Here is a 17,211-nt window from a genome sequence, read left to right as displayed (position 1 = left end):
AAAAAGATATAATAAATCAATTGTATATATTTTTTCAAACACCTCAAATCATTTTATTGCTGGTCTTGAATAAGTTTATTGTTATTTGGACATATTTAATTTGATTAAATTTTGTTGATGTTGGTACTTGTTCTATTGCTGCACCAGGTTTTCAAACCGATTGTAAAACACAGGAGGCAAGGTAGTGTTCTACAAGCGATTTGAAAACCTGGTCACAGAGCTGGAGGACATATTTATTTGGTTGTTGACATTTGTCAACGGCAAAGGTTGCTTTCTTCCCGTAAAGAGTATTTTATCAATATTGGAACTGCTGGACAGTAAAAACCTGCAATACTGCCAAACAATTTAAATAATTGGTAAAACACATTCCGGACCTTTTAATAAGATGGTAATCTATTTTGTGCAAAGTAATACAAAAGGTTGTATTCTTACAAGGTGGTGGCAAAAAAAACTAAAAAGAAAGGTTAGAATGATAAGTGACAGGGAATCATTCCTTACCGCTACTTTGGAATAACATAAACTTTGTTAAATATATACACTAGTAATCTTTAAAAATATATATATTATATATTATATATTAAGTAAATAATTGTAATGAAAATAAAATGATTTGGTTTTGCAAAAAGCCACAGAGCTTCTTCATTTTGCTTGGATAAAAAACCAAATTAAATCAAAACAAATTGAATAATATTTTTATTTTTGTTATGGTCATTTTCAATATTGATCATATATTTTATTAAAAAGGAGTTGATGAATATAGTGTTGTAGCAAATTGGTAAATTATAAGGGTTTGTGATTTGATATGATTATTATTATTATTATTATTATTTGTTGGGGATAAATCATTTCGTTTTGATTTTGTTTTATCCAGTACGGAAAGCGTAATCACCAGACAAACAAACATATCTAACCCATGGGAGCGCTTGATAACCACTCTTTTCTATGATCTTGAGATAACGAACTTGAATACCTGATACAGTGTAATATGGAATTTCGAATTGAACCATAATGGGTGGCTTATTTTGTGGCTTATCATCTAAACATTTAATTAATTGGAAATTTAATCATTAGTATTGAAAAGAAAGAGTCTTGTTGTCATGTTTCTATTTGATTTAAATATTTACCATTTGAAATGGATGGAAGACCAAAGTGAGCTCTCATTAAGAATTCTTTACCTCCACCTGGGAATTGTTTAATATTCCAAATAATGGCGTCTTTTTCTGGTGCATATTTGCAAGTTCCCATTGTACACTAAAAATAATAATAAATAAAACAAGTTAGAGAAACGTAGGTTTAAACCAATTATTGTTGTTGTTATTATTATTAATGACATACTCTAAATTTGGGAGAATCAGCATCAGGTGGTACTGGAACAATAATTTGAACATTATTGGCAATTGATTTACCCTTGAATTGTGATTTAGCCTTTACAAGGTATTCAACACGACTGTGAGCATGAGAATCCATGATACATTCAATCCAAATAAGTGGCTTGACGGTAGTGTTGAGACGGTATGACATGAGTTCAAACTCTCCATCAGGTGGAATGAATGAAATGGTACGATCATTTTCAAACTTGCTCAAACGTACACATTGATGGAATTTAACATCTTCCAATTCAACTCCCTTACCTTTTGGTGCTCCAGCTAAAATAAAATAAATAAATATAAATACTAATGTCTTGATACTACCATTTCTTTAATCTTTTTCCTCTATTTTTTACATACTCTTTGCACTATTTTCAAAAAGGATTTTATCATTTAAACCTAATCTAAGTTCTGGCATACCAGACAACTTTGATTTCATCTTGATGGCACCAACAATCTCTGATCTGAGAACAGTACCATTGGCAGAAACCAAAAGGTTGATGCTTTCAACAACATCAAGGAATACTTCGTTTTTGTTATATTTAATTCCTTCCTTTCTCCATGATACAGCACCAGTAATAGCTGATGGTAACACTGGTCCCTTTACACCACGTTCCAATTTATAACCTTCTTGTGTGATATATCTATAAATTTGAATGAATTGAAAAAGTTAATCTCCAGCCCTCTTGTTCTTATCTATCTAGTTTGATTAATTACTCTTGTAAAATCTTTGGTTCAGTTGATTGTGGATAACCAAAGTCCATCATTTCGTCCATCAACTCGTAAATGACGACAAAGTTGTCACGTATACTTTCTTCTTCCAATTCTTTAAAGTATTCATTGAATACTTCAATCATCTTGTACAAGAAAAGTAATATAGTTGCAGCATTTGCGTTTCTCTCTGTTGTTGCAAGTACTATGCATATTTTGATTTAATATAATGTAATATGATAAAATGATTGTTAGGTTTTATTAATCTATCTTGATGATCAATGAATAGTTTTCAACTTACAATAGAGATTATTATGTTTAACGTAGATATAAGAGATACCATCTTCTTCAATGATTGGTTTCAAATTCATATCTTCTTCTTCCAATAGTTTAGATACAAACTTTGAGGCAACACTCATTGGAACATCACCTCTATAGTTTCTAGAGATGAGGACCTTGCCTTTAGAGTCCATTAAAAAGATAGCTGATGCTGCCATTCTTTAATTCCTTCTTTCTTTCTACACACTCTACTATCTATTTATTGTCGATTGATTGATTGATTGATTGTTCTATTCTATTTTATATATATAAAGGATGAATACAATTTATCTATCTTTCTATCGAAATGAACTAGCTTGCTCTTTATTTAATAAACTTCTTGTGACACTAGTGAAGATTCTCCCAAGTCGAATGAAAAGTTTTTGTTCTTCTTATTTTTTTTTTAAAACTCCCCAACAAATTTCACTCAAGCCCCTCTGATTCAATTGTGCTCACTTGAGTGAAATTTAATAAAGTACACTATCTCACATGTGTACTAAATTATATCACTATAACATCATTTATTTTTGAATATTGTACAATATATGGATAATTTTAGATTACATGGGAAATGACACATCTTATTTTTGTTGAAAATCTTTAGAAAGGATTGATTTACAAAATATTAATGTTTATAGTGGGAATATCAATATCAATATCAATTGTAAATCAATCTTTTCTAAAGATTTTCTTTGTCTACTTGAAAAATAAAATAAATTATATTTAAATAAAAGACCAACAAATTCGTTTGTCCCCCTTTCTCCCTATTGGGAGGGGTCCATTGAAACAAAACATCCAGGGGATACTCCAAAGAGATGAAATTTAATAAAAAAAAATATTTCAATAATTCAAGAAAAAAAAAAAAACTTGTCTAAAAATGGACTTTAGAAAAGATCTTATCCATTCAATTGTTTTTCAATAATTATCGACTATCATTCAACAATAATAATAATAATAATAATAATATTTGTAGGAGAAACAACAACACCCCCTATCTCAATTACCTTTGGACAACACCTTGCTAATATTAATATTATTAAAAATAATAATTATTATTTTAATTATTTTAATTAAAAAATAATAGCTTGCATTGCTTCAAACAAACTAAGAGATCCCCTTTCGTCCACCCCCTCCACCTTCTCCAAGTTTTATATTATTATTATTTTTTGTTTTTTTTTTTGGTTCCACCAATCTTTTCCTTTCATTGTAGTATCAAAGTACCAAACAGATAGATACCAAATTAAAAAAGATAGAGAGACAGAAGTTTATTTATTCACTTTTTAGGAGAAAATATTCAGTCAGAGAAGAAAAGAAAAGAAAACTCTCACCCCATTGTAATAACAGCTGTAATTTAAAATTTGGAAACCAGTCCCAGTCTTGTTGCTCACTGATAAACCAAAATAATAATAATTAGAATAATAATAATATTATAAAAACATTTAGACAGATAGATACAGACAAACATTAACTCTTTAACAAAAAAAAGGTAAGAAAATGTATTGGTATTGAAGTTCCACTCTACACCTACACCGTTTTGGATATTTCTCTTTTTATCGAGAGATATCTTTTCTCCAACCCTGCCTGCCTCTTGGTTAATATCTTTTGATCTCGAAACATTTTTTTTTTCACATCATCCCCTTTTATCCCTCTTCTCTTCTTTTGGAACATCCCGCCAAATTAAATATATAGTAGATAATTATTTGTATTATTAGTCGTATAAACAAACAGTGTGGTGGAATTACTTTACTTTTAGATTAAAATTGTATTATATTATATTGGTTATCTAATCTCTTCCTTCCTCTACTACTACCATCATCTTCATAGTCACACAAATATATAGTAATATATTAGTGGTATCAATATAGATGATTACCAAAGAAGACCAACAACTACAGCTACCACCACCACCACCTTCACCAACAACAACAACAACAGAAGTAGAACAACAACCAGAACAACTAGAACAAGAACAACCAATCAAATCACTTCCAATAGTGAAAAAACAACAAAAGAAAAGAGTATACAAGAAAAAGAACAAAAAGGTATGTAGATAAGCATAAACATAAATAGATAGCCATGACAATTGGCCAATCAACAACACCAAAAAAGATCCAATACACGACGATGACATCAGATGTTATAATCATTCATCATTCATATATTCCAACCAGGAAGGAAGGAAGGAAGGAAGGAAAGAAAGAATAACAACCGCAATTGTGTATCGTTTTGTTTCCATTGATCCACCAATCCAAATCACAAATATGGTTCGGTATTGATGATGTAGATGTGTTTGTGTTTTCAACCACCGCCTGGTTCATTTCGTCATGAATGGCGTTTTAGAAATCAAATCAAGATACAATACAGATCGTATTATCTTATCTTCCTCCCTCCTCTATGAAAAAAGAAGAAGGATTTGATTGACTACTACCACCCCCAAAGAGAGAGATTGATAGATAGGATAGATTGAAAGGAGGATGCATCGAATGAATCTACTAGTTCTTTTTGCCAGCTGGCTGGCTTTCAACCAGCTCCTGCTCTCTTCTGCTTCTATCTTTTGTCACACCCTCTCTTCTTGAAAAGATTGGTCACCATCAATCGTTTTAGGGGCAGTCCTTTTTTTTTTTTTCTCTTAAACACACTCACACACACACAGTACTGTGGTCGTGGTGGTATCAATCGAATCCTTTTACCTACTCTGGTGGGTGCTGTTTTTTTTATTGTTATTCTATCAAAAAAAAACATAACTCTAACTTTGATACGAAAGAAATACTTTTTTGTTTTGTTTCATAATTATTTTTATTTATTTGTTTTTTGTGTTTCAATCAATGTGTCGAATTCTCGAGAATTGTGAATTGAATTAATTAAACATTATATTCTATTTTCTGCACAACCTGTCTCCTTTATATTGCACAATTACATTTTTTACGCAATCACAAACAATTTCATTTTTTCTCTGTGTTTTCAAGCAGCAGCAGAGAGAAAAGAAGAGAGAGAACAACAACAACAAACACCCCCCCACTCCCACCACCACCACCCACACCTCAACCAACAGGCATCGCACACCACAACCAATTCGCTAGAGATACTACTTTATCTCGTTTGATCAATTTTCCTCCTCTTACTCCATCCATCTATCTTCATCTTCTTCTTCTTCCTTGTTCACCAACCCAAAACAAACATCATTATAATTACTGCTACTACTACTATTGTACAAAGTAGGATTTTTTATTTCTTCTCCTTATCAATCAATCAATCAATCGGTCACCTGATAACCTATTAGTAGCTACTTTTAGTGTTGTAATTTAGCATCGCAACAATCATATTATCTATATATATACAATTCATAATACCACACATTATATATATAATTTTGTATCAATATCAATCAAACAACAAACAACAACAACACAGAGAGAGAAGAGAACAAATTTACATTTAGCAAGAGCAGCAAGCAACATACATAGTTTTCTTTAATTCATTTTATGGAAAGGACATTTTAGCATTGTCTCGTCTTCTTCTTCATCCTCTTCCTTCTGCCTTTATACAATAGTCAACCAACCAACCAAACAAACCAAACAAATAGAAAAAGAGAAACCTTTTTGTATAGGTTGATAAGAATTCAATATTTTCTTCTTCTTCTTCTTCTTTTATTGATTGCTGGCTGGTGTGTCTATTAAATTTTATAAACCAACTATACACATAGACATAGACATAGACATAGACATATAGACATACATACATACACCAACCACCTACTACTTTATTTATTTATTAATTATCAATAGGCAACACACTCATCATCTTGTTCTTTTTGTTTTTTTTTTCTTTTTGTATTGTATAACCAACAAACACACCCTCTCACACTTTTTAATTCCATCCAACCCTACCTACCTACCTACCTCTTACCTCTGTTAATATCTTTATAAAACAACAAAAGATTCTTATCTTATATCCATTAAAATATATTACAATAATCATAATAATCATCATATATATATAATATATTAAATAATAATAATAATAATAATAATAATATTGTTATTATATATATTCCTTCCTTTCTGGTTTTTTTTTCCCCAAAAACACACTCACTCACACACACATCAACAAAGAGAGACAAACAATACTAGTACTCATTATTAATAATAATAATAATAATAATAATTTTCTAATTTAAATTATTCTTTTTTTCTTTTTTTTTATTTTTTTTATTATTATTAACAAATATTAATAATAATAATATATTTTCAATCAATCAAAAAAAAAACTACAACTACAACAATGAATAATACACTTTATCAAATGAATGCTGGAATTGCCATTCAACAGCATATACCCCCATCTCAGCAACTGCAACCGGCTCAACAAGTAACCAACCAATATCAATATCAGCAGCAGCTACAACAACAACAGCAACAACAACACCAAACCCAACAGCATCATATAATCCCACCACATTCACCAATTTATCATTCGGCCATACCACAGTATCTACATTACCAACCACAACCACAACTACAACAATACAGCCATCAATATCATCATCAACTACAACAACAACAACCTCAATCAATTTATCAAACACAACAACAACCTGTACATTCACCATATCTAACTGCCGTTTTATCGACATCAAACAACAACACTAACGCATCCAATAATAATCTATCAAATTCATCACAAATGGCAACAAATAATTCAAGAGAGTATGGAGAGAGTACCACTACAACATCGGTGATCCCTCCATCAGTCTCTAGTTGCATGACTCCAACCATGCCATCACAGGTCATGTCACCATTGATTGTTGGAACACCTACCTCGGGAAGCGTCGCCAAGAGAAAATTGGAAGACGACGGAGACTTTAGTCTTCTCAAGGTTCAACCCCTACTTGTATCATCACCCCTCCTCACACCAGTCACCCAATCGCCTGGACTGACCTCTGTCCAATTGGCCTTTCAAAACACAACACTCTCTAACCCCCCGACCCCACTCTCCATGTCGCCTTCGCTGTCACCCTCAATGGCCCCCATGTCGCCATCCAAGAAATCGAAAAATAGCAGATCGACAAGCAAGTCCAAGTGGAGTGAGGGTGAGGGGTCGGGTCGCTGGCCAAAGGTCGGCACCATTGTCAAGGGCCCATGGAAGGATGAGGAAGATGCCAAGCTCATCGAACTTGTAAATAAGAATGGACCTAAAGAATGGTCTACCATAGCCTCAAAGATCCCCGGCCGTATTGGAAAGCAGTGTCGTGAGCGATGGTTCAACCATCTCAGCCCCGACGTGAGAAAGACAAACTGGACACCCGAAGAGGACAGACTCATCATAGAGTCGCACCAAGAGCTCGGCAACAAGTGGACCGCAATATCAAAGCTCTTGGACGGTCGTCCCGCCAATGCGATCAAGAATCACTGGAACTCGACACTCGTCAAGCGAATTGGTGCAGACATTCGGAATCATCCCCCCTCCACCACAAGAGACTCCAAGAGTGGCGATGACGACGATGACGACGACGACGAAGACATTGATACCCAGTCGCCCGCATTGTCACCCATCTCTCTCTACCCACAAGACAACGCACTTGGCAAAAAGAGCCAACTCGCACACCACACAATGGCCAGCAGCACCGACTCCTCGTCGTCTTCCAGCAACTATAATATCCCACCATTTGTCTTGTCAGATTCAATATCAAATTCCGTCCCCATCCAAACTCATGCACAATCCTCTTCATCATTATTACATCAACAACCTCTAACACATCAACAACCATTACAATTACCTCAACAACAACAACCACAACAACAACAACAACAACAAACAGGAACCATTGTGGCACCACAAATTATAAGACTTCAAAATAGTAGCACTACTCCAAGTTCATCAACATCATCGCCACCACCACCAACACAATCCAATAACAACAACAACAACAACAACAACAATTCTTCACAAACAAAGAAACCACTTGATTTGAATTTTCCACAACAACAACACGAACATCACTCTGTGCCACAACAACAACAAACACAATCAAAGGCAGGCTATTACCAAGGAGCAGGAGGAGCCGGAACAACAGGCGGTGACATTACCAACTACCCTCCATCTCATGATCCAACCTCTACGACAAGCAATTATTGGGAAATGACTCCTTCTGGTGAAATGCCAAATCATCAAACTTTATTCACAGCTGATTTCCATGTATTTGAAAATCCTTCTGAATTTTTATTCTTTGGTGGTATGTATAAATCAAAAAGGAAGGAAGTTTTTGGTAAATATTCATATTAATATTTTTGATTATTTTTTATTTTTGTAGATTCAGATCATCAACATTTACAACAACAGCCACAACAACAACAACAACAAAATCAACACCAACAACAAAACCAACAGAATAATATGCCCTTAACCAAAACTGATTTAAACCCACCTCAACATCAAGGTAGTCAACCTTATGACCTCAATAACTTATTCAATAATAATGGCGATATATCTTTATAACTCCTTTAAAACCTTTTCCAGCCACTCTACCAACACCCTAACCTTTTTTCTCAATTAATGCGCAACATTTTCCTTCCCTCTGTAAAAATGTAAATAAAAGTCATATCTTTTCAAAAACAAATCATCGTAGTAGTAAAAGACAACAAAACATTATGTTTATCAATATCATAATTATCCGTGGGAAATATGAGATTCCATTAAAATTGATCCGGGAATTAAATCTAATTAATTCATTTGTTTTTTTTATAAAACAAGCGACCATCCGAAATGCATTAAAGTAGGTTTAAAGCTTTCATTATTCATTTCAAGTTTGCAAAAAAAAGGATGAGAGATAAATTATTGTTATTATCTTTTATATTAACTTTAACTACTATTGTTAAAGCAAGTATTGACTCTTCTTCTGCTGCCTCATATTATACTGCAGCAGTAGTAGACTATGCACCTTCAGAATTTCATATACCACCTCTAAATGCAACAAAGGAGCTTGCCGATGAATATATGCTTTCAAATGTAAAAAACTATGCTAAATACATTGAACAAGCATCAAAGAGTCATGTGGATATTATCGTCTTCCCAGAATATGGTATCATTGGAGGGCAAGGATTCCAAACTAGAGACCAAATATATCCATATCTTGAAGAAATACCAAATGTTATTGATCAAGTAAGATTGAATTTCTAAATAGGATACCCTGCTAAACTTTGTACTTATTTTTTTCCTTTTTAGATTATTCCATGCAAGAATAAATCATATAATGATTATCCTATTACACAATCTCTAAGTTGTTTAGCAAAACAATATAATATGGTAGTAGTAGCTGTTATGGGTGATGTTGTCTATTGTACAAATAGTAGTAGTAGTAGCGATTGTCCAGAAGATGGTAGATTTCAATATAATACACAAGTTGCATTCTCTAATCAAGGTATGGTGATTGGCAAATATCACAAATCCCACTTGTATGGCAATGAGGGACAGGTATTTAATGAACCATCGGTACCTGACATTGTCGTCTTTGATACACACTTTAACGTTACATTTGGCATGATGATATGTTTTGACATTCTTTTCGAGCAACCACAATTAGAGTTGCTTCAAGTAATGGGTGTCAAGAATATCGTCTATTCTACAGAATGGATTAATGCAAACTATGCATATGCACGACAGGTACAACAATATCTTTCCTACTTTGGAGGCGCAAACATTTTAGCGTCCAATGTCGGAACCTATTCGATTACAAGTGGCTCTGGTATATTTTCAAGTGGCACTCCTCTAGTCACAGACTTTAATCCAAATCTAAGTCCAGCAAGCACGATTGCCATTACAAAGGTCCCCATCATAGACAGCTCCACCAACAAAGATAGATCACCTCGCATTATCAAGGATTCGGTTGAAATTCAATCTTTGGCCGCCAAATACAAGATGTCACCCGGTCGTTATACAACCAACATGCAAGGTGTTCCACCCAACTCTTTCAACTCTACCTTTGAAATATTCAAACCAGAGTCTAACCAACAAGAAATAATCTATTCAACAAACAATGGTTTCCAATGTAAATTCTCCTATGAAACCCTCACCATCCCAGGTGACCAATACTTTGCTTTGATTAGCTTTAACAATAATTTTAATACATTTTGGGATGCTCAAATTTGTACCATGGCTGCTTGTTTGGATAATACAACTGCTGGTTGTTCTGCTCTTGTTTTTGATGTAAGAAAAGAATCAAATATATCTTTGACCAAATACTAATTTTCTTTTTTGTTTATAGAGTCAAACCATTTTCACAAATCTAGTCTTTTCTGGTGACTTTGATGAAACTTTATATCATGTAAACGCAATGGTTTATACAACAAATGATAAATCAGATTATTATAGTCAATATGACCAAACAACTTCGACATTTGATATTACTGGTATGAATGAACCTGTAATGTCCATTAGTTTATTTGCACCACAATGGTATCAAGTCAATGAATCCAATTAATAAATTAATATAATAAATAGCTGAATGATAATATCTGATTAGAAAAAAAAATAGTTTGTTTGATGGGCGTAGTTTATTCTTATTATAATCCTCTTATTTTTTTGTTTAGATACGATTATTGTCAATCTCTGAATGAATAGAGTGTGGATTCACATAGATTTGAGGACCAAACCATTTATCCAATCCCATTGGTTGTGGGAAATGAGGTTGCATATTTGGATGGTGATGGAATTGTGTTGGATAGATTGGTTGTTGTGGTTGTTGTTGTTGTTGATGATGTTGGTATTGGTGCATGTATTGTGGTGGTATGTTTTGTTGTTGTTGATGAAGTTGTTGTTGTCTATGTAATTGTTGTTGTTGTTGTAGATGTAATTGCTGTTGTTGATGATGTAATTGTTGTTGGTGATGTAATTGTTGTTGGTGAAGCAATTGTTGTTGTTCATTGTGTTGTTGCTGTTGTAGTAGTTGTTGGTGATGCAACTGGTGGTGTTGTTGTGGTTGTTGTTCAGTGTGTTGTTGTTGTAATTGTTGATTTTGGTTCTCCATTATAACTCTTTGCTTAAACATTAAGAATAAGTCATTTGGTTGCACTTGGGCTTGAGTATCTTGTTGTTGTTGTTGGTGAGACTCGTCAACAAGTCCTCTTGAACTAACCAAAGATGGTGACGAGTATGGATGCTGTTGCTGTTGTTGTTGTTGATGATGATTATTGGTACTTTCCAAGAATGGAGAAACAAAACCTGGTGGAGGTACCAATGCACCCATGTCTCTATGTTGTTGTTGTGGTGGGGCAAATTGTTGTTGTTGTTGTTGTTGTTGTTGTTGTTGTTGTTGTTGTTGTCTGTTATAATTAACTTTGTTATTGTTGACATTCAAGTTATTGATATTACTGTTGTGATATTTCTCTTCTCTCTCTTTGATCTGTTGTTGTTGATAAAAGAGGGTTGGTGGAGAAATGGGTCTTTGTTTTGAAGATGGGGTGGGAGATGTTGACGAAGTGACAGACGATGACGATGTTGACACTGGTGGGGGAGCCCAAGTAGAAAAGGATAGGGTCCCACTCGAAAAGATACTACCAAGAGAGGAGGTGGAAGATGTAGGGGTTGAAAGAGAAGAAGAAGATGAGGGCGTAGTAATAACAGTACTATCAGCATTTACGATAAAGGAAGAGGTGGTAAGGGAACCAAACTCTAATATTTGTTCCTCTTCATCATCCTCTTCTTCTTTATCATGTACCTCCTCTTGCTCCATTTCCTTTGCATTCAAGGAGAATAGAGATTGATCCTTGGAGAGTAGTATATCTGGCTTGACCAATTCAATTTCATCGTGAGAGTTGTTGTTGTGGTTGCCATTGTTGGTATAAAGATGCAATGTCTCCAATAATGCGTCCATCTCTTTGTCCACCACATGTGTTTCATGTATGTATCCTTCAGAGGATGCTGGTGAACTTGTTGGAGAGGTTGATGATTTGATTTGGTCATTTGTTGTTATTGGATGATCATTTTTCAAGTTATTTGATCTCATATTATCGGTACCTTTAAAAGAGGTTGTTGGATTATTATTGTTACTATTATTTAATTGATGGTTATGCTCAAAGGTATTGGTACTATTATTTAAGTTATTATTATTGTTGTTGTTATTATTAGAGTTTGGTGGTTGTTGTTTATATTCAATGAATGGTGAAGAATTTGAACGTTGTGGTGGGTATCTGTTGTTGTTATTATTATTATTATTGTTATAGTTATTTTTATAACCTCCGCTATTATTATGGTTATTGTTGTTATTGTTGTTGTTATTATATGATCTTGAATTATTAAATGCGCTTGGAGGGACAAATTTAAAGGTTTCACTGTTGGATCTTACAAAGTTTTGATTGTTTGTTGCAATTGGTGGTGGTTTTGGAAAATTATTGTTTACTCTAGGAAGAGCACCTGTGCTCTTTCGTAGTTGATATTCTGATTGCAACCCAGGTTGTGATGATTGTCCCATAGGTTGTTGTTGTGCTGATGTTGATGAGGATGATGTTGATTGTAAAGATGACAGTGATGACGATGTTGGTGTTGATGATGAAGATGAGGAAAGTGGTGGTGTTTGTTGAGTATATGAAGAAGGTTTCATTTGAGGTGAAGTTGACCATGGTACATTATTGTTATTCGTTGTTTTTTGAAATCCATTATTGCTATTAAAATTTTGGACGCCATTGGTATATCCGTTATTATTATTATTTTTATACAAATTATTATTATTAGAAGATGATGATGATGATGAAGAAGAAATATTATTATTATTATTATTGTTATTATTATTGGTATTATTATTATTATTTGGTTTTTGGGGTGACGGAAAAGATGAAGATGAAGATGAAGTGTTATTAATGCCTCGACCTGAGGCATTTTGGCTCATTAATGGTGGTGTTTCTGTTGGATTTTTTTTAAAGGTTGGAAAGACAACATTTGCATTTACGTTGACCAATGGTGTGTGCATTTTGCCATTGGAAGGACCACTGCTGCTGCTAATGTTGTCTTTTGTTCCACCTATACCATTATTACTATTATTACTACTACTATTATAGCTTTGTTTATTAACATTGCTTGATGGAGTTGATGTTGTTGCTGTTGTTGTGTTGGTTGTTTTGTTGTGATGATAAAAATCTATAGAGGTGGCATTGGTGGGGTGGTTGTGTGGGTGGGTGAGAAAAAAAAGGTTTCAAGTTAGCCAAAAGGTACATTCAAACATAAATATTTATAACCTATAATCTTTTCGATGGTTCATACCATTTTGTAAAGGTTGTGGCTTAATGTTTATGGACTCCATTTCTTTGTTTTTGTTTTTTTTTTTTAAAGCTTGCTTGTTGTTGTTGATGTAATTATTATGTGAAAAATGAATAAACTTGTTGCAGTTGTTGTTATTATATTGTTATTATTGTTGTTTCTTATATTATTTTTTTAATAAACAAGCTTGTTATTATGTGTGTATATATATATATAGTAGATAATTGATAATGGTAGAGGTGGTAAAAAGTATAAATAATTATAAATTAATAAATTATTTATCTTTTGGTTCGAGTTTTAATCTCTTTGTTCCAAGTGTTGGTATTTGTTGTTTGTTGATTGCTATTGTAATTATAATTTTATTAGTTGTTGGCCCTGTTGTCTATTGTTGTTGTTATTTGTAATTATGTTTGTGTTGAAGGAGTAGGTTAAAAGTAACTGAAATATAGGTTATATGGTATGTATTAAATGTTATTATTGATGTTTGGTATATTATATTTTAAAATGTGTACAAAGAGAGGGAGAGAAGGGAATGATGTAAAAGGACAAAGAGAGATAGAATTTTCTTGAGCTGAATGACAGGAATGATTTAAATAATATGTATTGTTGTTGAGGATGAGGATGAGGAGTAGAGAGAGATAAAAATATCAAGCGATCGCTATATAAAGAATGCTACAAAGTGATAAATAATAAAAGAAAGACACAGTATTATTGAATGTAATGAATGAATGTAATGAGATGAAAAAAGGATGATGGTTTAGTTTGATACTATTTCTTTTATAAAATAATAATGAATGCTAATTGAGATTGAATGAATGAATGAATGGATGGATGGTATGAACGGTATGAATAAATAAATAAACTTTTTATATGAAAGATATTGGGATAGCTGTAATAGTCAAGAATGAAAGAATGACAAACAAGAATGAATTCTTCATAATTGACAACTCCACAACCTCTTGAGTTTTTGTTTTTTTTTTTTTTTATTTTTGATGGTTTGGTGGCCCAATTTTTATAAGATTATCAACGGTTGTGCGCTTCATAAAGAAAAGGATTATTATTGATTTAAATCAATTAGATCATGAATTTGGTTGGAAAGAATTTAAGAGGTTTCGTAAAAAAAAAAAAAAGGTATATATTTATATTTTTAATTTAATTAATTAATCCTTATTATTAATTATTATTTTTAGTAGTAGTAAATTTTGGTTTTGGTTTTGAGGGTAGTAATGGTAAATGGTTGGGGATATTTGGTCAAGTTGGTTGTTGGTTGTTTGGTTGTTTGATTAATAATACTATAGGTATTCTTTTTTTTTGTGGTTTTTTTTCTTTTTCTTTGTTTTTGTTTTTGTTTTGTTTTATAGTTTTTGTTATTTGTTTTTAAAAAAGTATTTTTTTCTTTCTTTCTTCTTCATCTTCTTCTTGTTACTATTCTTTTTCCTTCTTTTTAATTAATATAACCAGAAATTTGAGATTTATAAATTAAAGAAAGGAAACGAGAACCTAAACAAGGGGTAGAGATACCAAGAGCTTGAGCCTCGCCGGCGATCAAATCCTTGACAGAGAGGTATTTGCTGTTGTTGACTTGGAATTTACCACCTGGACGATGGATACGTTGATGCGAGATGACACCATTCTTGGAGACCTTTGAGATGGTGTAGGCACCTGGCTCACTGGTCGAGAAACGCACCAAAAAGGTACCTTCTGGCTTCTTGTGCAAACGATTTTCCGACTCACTGGTGGAAATGTCACCGTGGAACCAGGCACACTCCATCAAGTTGCGAATCTTGTCGAGGATTTGCGAGCCGTCGTCACGGAGATTGCCAAACCAAGCCAAGACCTTTCCAAACTGCTCCATCGAGACAACCTCTTCCTCTTGCGGTCCGACACCCTTTGGTGGCGAGACAATGATGGCCTTGAGGCACTTAAAGTTGAGTTCGATGGTAGAGCCAACGAGGTTGGGTGAGAAACAGAGTAAATCGTACATGGTGGAGGTGTTTTGGTTGGTGAGTCCGACAAAGTTGGCAAATACATTGACAAAGTCTTTCCATGGAGCATCGTCAATGTGCTTAAAGTGGTTCTTCCACATGATGGCTCCGTATTCATCGGGAATGCTGCAGTCGATGATGATCGACTCTAGCGACGACACAATCTCTGAGAAGCCTGGACGCACCTCTGGGGCTGGGTCCCAACAGTTCTTGATCAACTCTTTGAGTGCTGCGGGACAGTCGTCGGGGATGGGTGGACGTACCTGCTTTTCGCAGATTGCCGTTACAAACTTGTAAAAGTTATCAAACTCTGGGAACAACTCCTTTCTTGTATAAATTTGCCACAATACCAATCCAAAACTATAAACATCTGCCTTTTCATTGAAAAGTTTACCTTGAAGTACTTCTGGTGCCATCCATAATGGTGTCTAAAAAATAAAAAAAAAACAAATAGGAATCAAATATTATTAGTTATTTGTGTTTTGTTTTGTTTGGTTTGGTTTGGTTTGGTTTGTTGTTGTTACTTACACCTTTAGCACCATCTTGACCATCTTTCAAATTTTCACCTCTTTGTTTAATTTGTGATAAACCAAAATCACAAACCTTTAATGTTAGATTTGAATCAACTAAAAGATTACTTGTCTAATAATAGTATATATAATTTGAAATTAGTTTCTTGATATTCTTTCTTCTTCTTTTCTATTCCTTCTCTTCTTCTTCTCTCTTCTTTATCATCTTGTTCTTTTTTATATTTATATATAACTAACCTTTAAATCTCTATGAATGAAAACTGGATTTGAACTATGTAACCATAATACACCCAAAGCAGCATCCTTGGACATTCTCATACGAGTAATGAGTGGAAGCTTAATGTTATGATCCATCAATAATGTTTCGAGATTACCTCTCATCAATTCAGTACAAATCATAAGTTTACCTGGAACAGAAGTACAGGCACTTGATTGAGAGAATAGATAAAGGATATGTGATCACATATATTGAAAGTTATATAGTTTGTTAGATTCTAATACCTAATTGTTGATGATATAATATATATACATACCCCAAGAAAAGTACAATATTTGGATGGAAGATCTTGCTCATGATAGCAACTTCCTTACGGAAATCTTTCAAAGTCTTTTCATCTACTTGTTTTAACATAACCTTGACTAATTATTTCGAAAGATATGCGTAAAGAGAGTTAGTTATCTATATCTATATCTACCTCTTTCTTTCATTCTTATTTCTATACCCACCAGCTACATCTTTTTGTCTACATCTTCCTTTGTAGACAGTACCAAAACTACCGTCACCAAGGATCGACTCTGTGATGATTTCGTCGGGACCTATTTCTGGTGGTCCCAACATGTTATCTGCTGTCTGCATATATGATGGATTTTGCATTTGTGGTTGTTGTTGTTGAGAGGAGTAGTATGGTTGTTGTTCGTCTTTTCTTCTCTTTGTGTTACTGCTCATTCTTTTTATCAAACAAGTAAGTAGATTGTTGTTGTGTGTTGGTGAATGTAGATGGAATGGAGCAACTCGTAGTAGAATATGTTATATGCTCTTTTAGGGGTGTTGTT

At 33.5% G+C, this 17,211-nt stretch overlaps 6 protein-coding genes across 6 annotated transcripts; 3 read left to right on the top strand and 3 right to left on the bottom strand.

Moving 5' to 3' along the window:
• Positions 1 to 151: 151 nt before the first annotated feature.
• apm1 (mu1) lies at positions 152 to 2,575 on the bottom strand (the record flags this gene model as incomplete). Its single annotated transcript, XM_004354839.1, has 7 exons — positions 152 to 274; positions 903 to 1,036; positions 1,125 to 1,251; positions 1,336 to 1,646; positions 1,728 to 2,011; positions 2,085 to 2,283; positions 2,380 to 2,575. The coding sequence occupies 7 exons, from the start codon at positions 2,573 to 2,575 to the stop codon at positions 152 to 154; spliced, it is 1,374 nt and encodes a 457-aa protein (XP_004354891.1).
• Positions 2,576 to 4,261: 1,686 nt separating this feature from the next.
• Positions 4,262 to 5,946, top strand: DFA_09028 (uncharacterized protein; the record flags this gene model as incomplete). Its single annotated transcript, XM_004354838.1, has 2 exons — positions 4,262 to 4,438; positions 5,836 to 5,946. 2 exons carry the CDS (start codon positions 4,262 to 4,264, stop codon positions 5,944 to 5,946), a joined length of 288 nt encoding a protein of 95 aa, XP_004354890.1.
• Positions 5,947 to 6,677: 731 nt separating this feature from the next.
• mybQ (myb domain-containing protein) lies at positions 6,678 to 8,891 on the top strand (the record flags this gene model as incomplete). Its single annotated transcript, XM_004354837.1, has 2 exons — positions 6,678 to 8,628; positions 8,707 to 8,891. 2 exons carry the CDS (start codon positions 6,678 to 6,680, stop codon positions 8,889 to 8,891), a joined length of 2,136 nt encoding a protein of 711 aa, XP_004354889.1.
• Positions 8,892 to 9,215: 324 nt separating this feature from the next.
• On the top strand, positions 9,216 to 10,872 carry DFA_09026 (uncharacterized protein; the record flags this gene model as incomplete). The annotated part of the gene is made up of 3 exons (XM_004354836.1): positions 9,216 to 9,554; positions 9,618 to 10,598; positions 10,657 to 10,872. 3 exons carry the CDS (start codon positions 9,216 to 9,218, stop codon positions 10,870 to 10,872), a joined length of 1,536 nt encoding a protein of 511 aa, XP_004354888.1.
• Positions 10,873 to 10,977: 105 nt separating this feature from the next.
• Positions 10,978 to 13,686, bottom strand: DFA_09025 (uncharacterized protein; the record flags this gene model as incomplete). Its single annotated transcript, XM_004354835.1, has 2 exons — positions 10,978 to 13,523; positions 13,647 to 13,686. 2 exons carry the CDS (start codon positions 13,684 to 13,686, stop codon positions 10,978 to 10,980), a joined length of 2,586 nt encoding a protein of 861 aa, XP_004354887.1.
• Positions 13,687 to 15,087: 1,401 nt separating this feature from the next.
• shkA (SH2 domain-containing protein) lies at positions 15,088 to 17,104 on the bottom strand (the record flags this gene model as incomplete). The annotated part of the gene is made up of 5 exons (XM_004354834.1): positions 15,088 to 16,056; positions 16,157 to 16,270; positions 16,396 to 16,585; positions 16,692 to 16,797; positions 16,885 to 17,104. 5 exons carry the CDS (start codon positions 17,102 to 17,104, stop codon positions 15,088 to 15,090), a joined length of 1,599 nt encoding a protein of 532 aa, XP_004354886.1.
• Between the last annotated feature and the right edge of the window lie 107 nt (positions 17,105 to 17,211).

The sequence above is a fragment of the Cavenderia fasciculata genome (assembly GCF_000203815.1).
Source record: "Cavenderia fasciculata unplaced genomic scaffold Scf_EU5ZYIE01BBABR-5, whole genome shotgun sequence".
In the NCBI taxonomy this organism is placed as follows: domain Eukaryota; phylum Evosea; class Eumycetozoa; order Acytosteliales; family Cavenderiaceae; genus Cavenderia; species Cavenderia fasciculata.
This window is presented reverse-complemented; position numbering and strand designations above follow the sequence as displayed.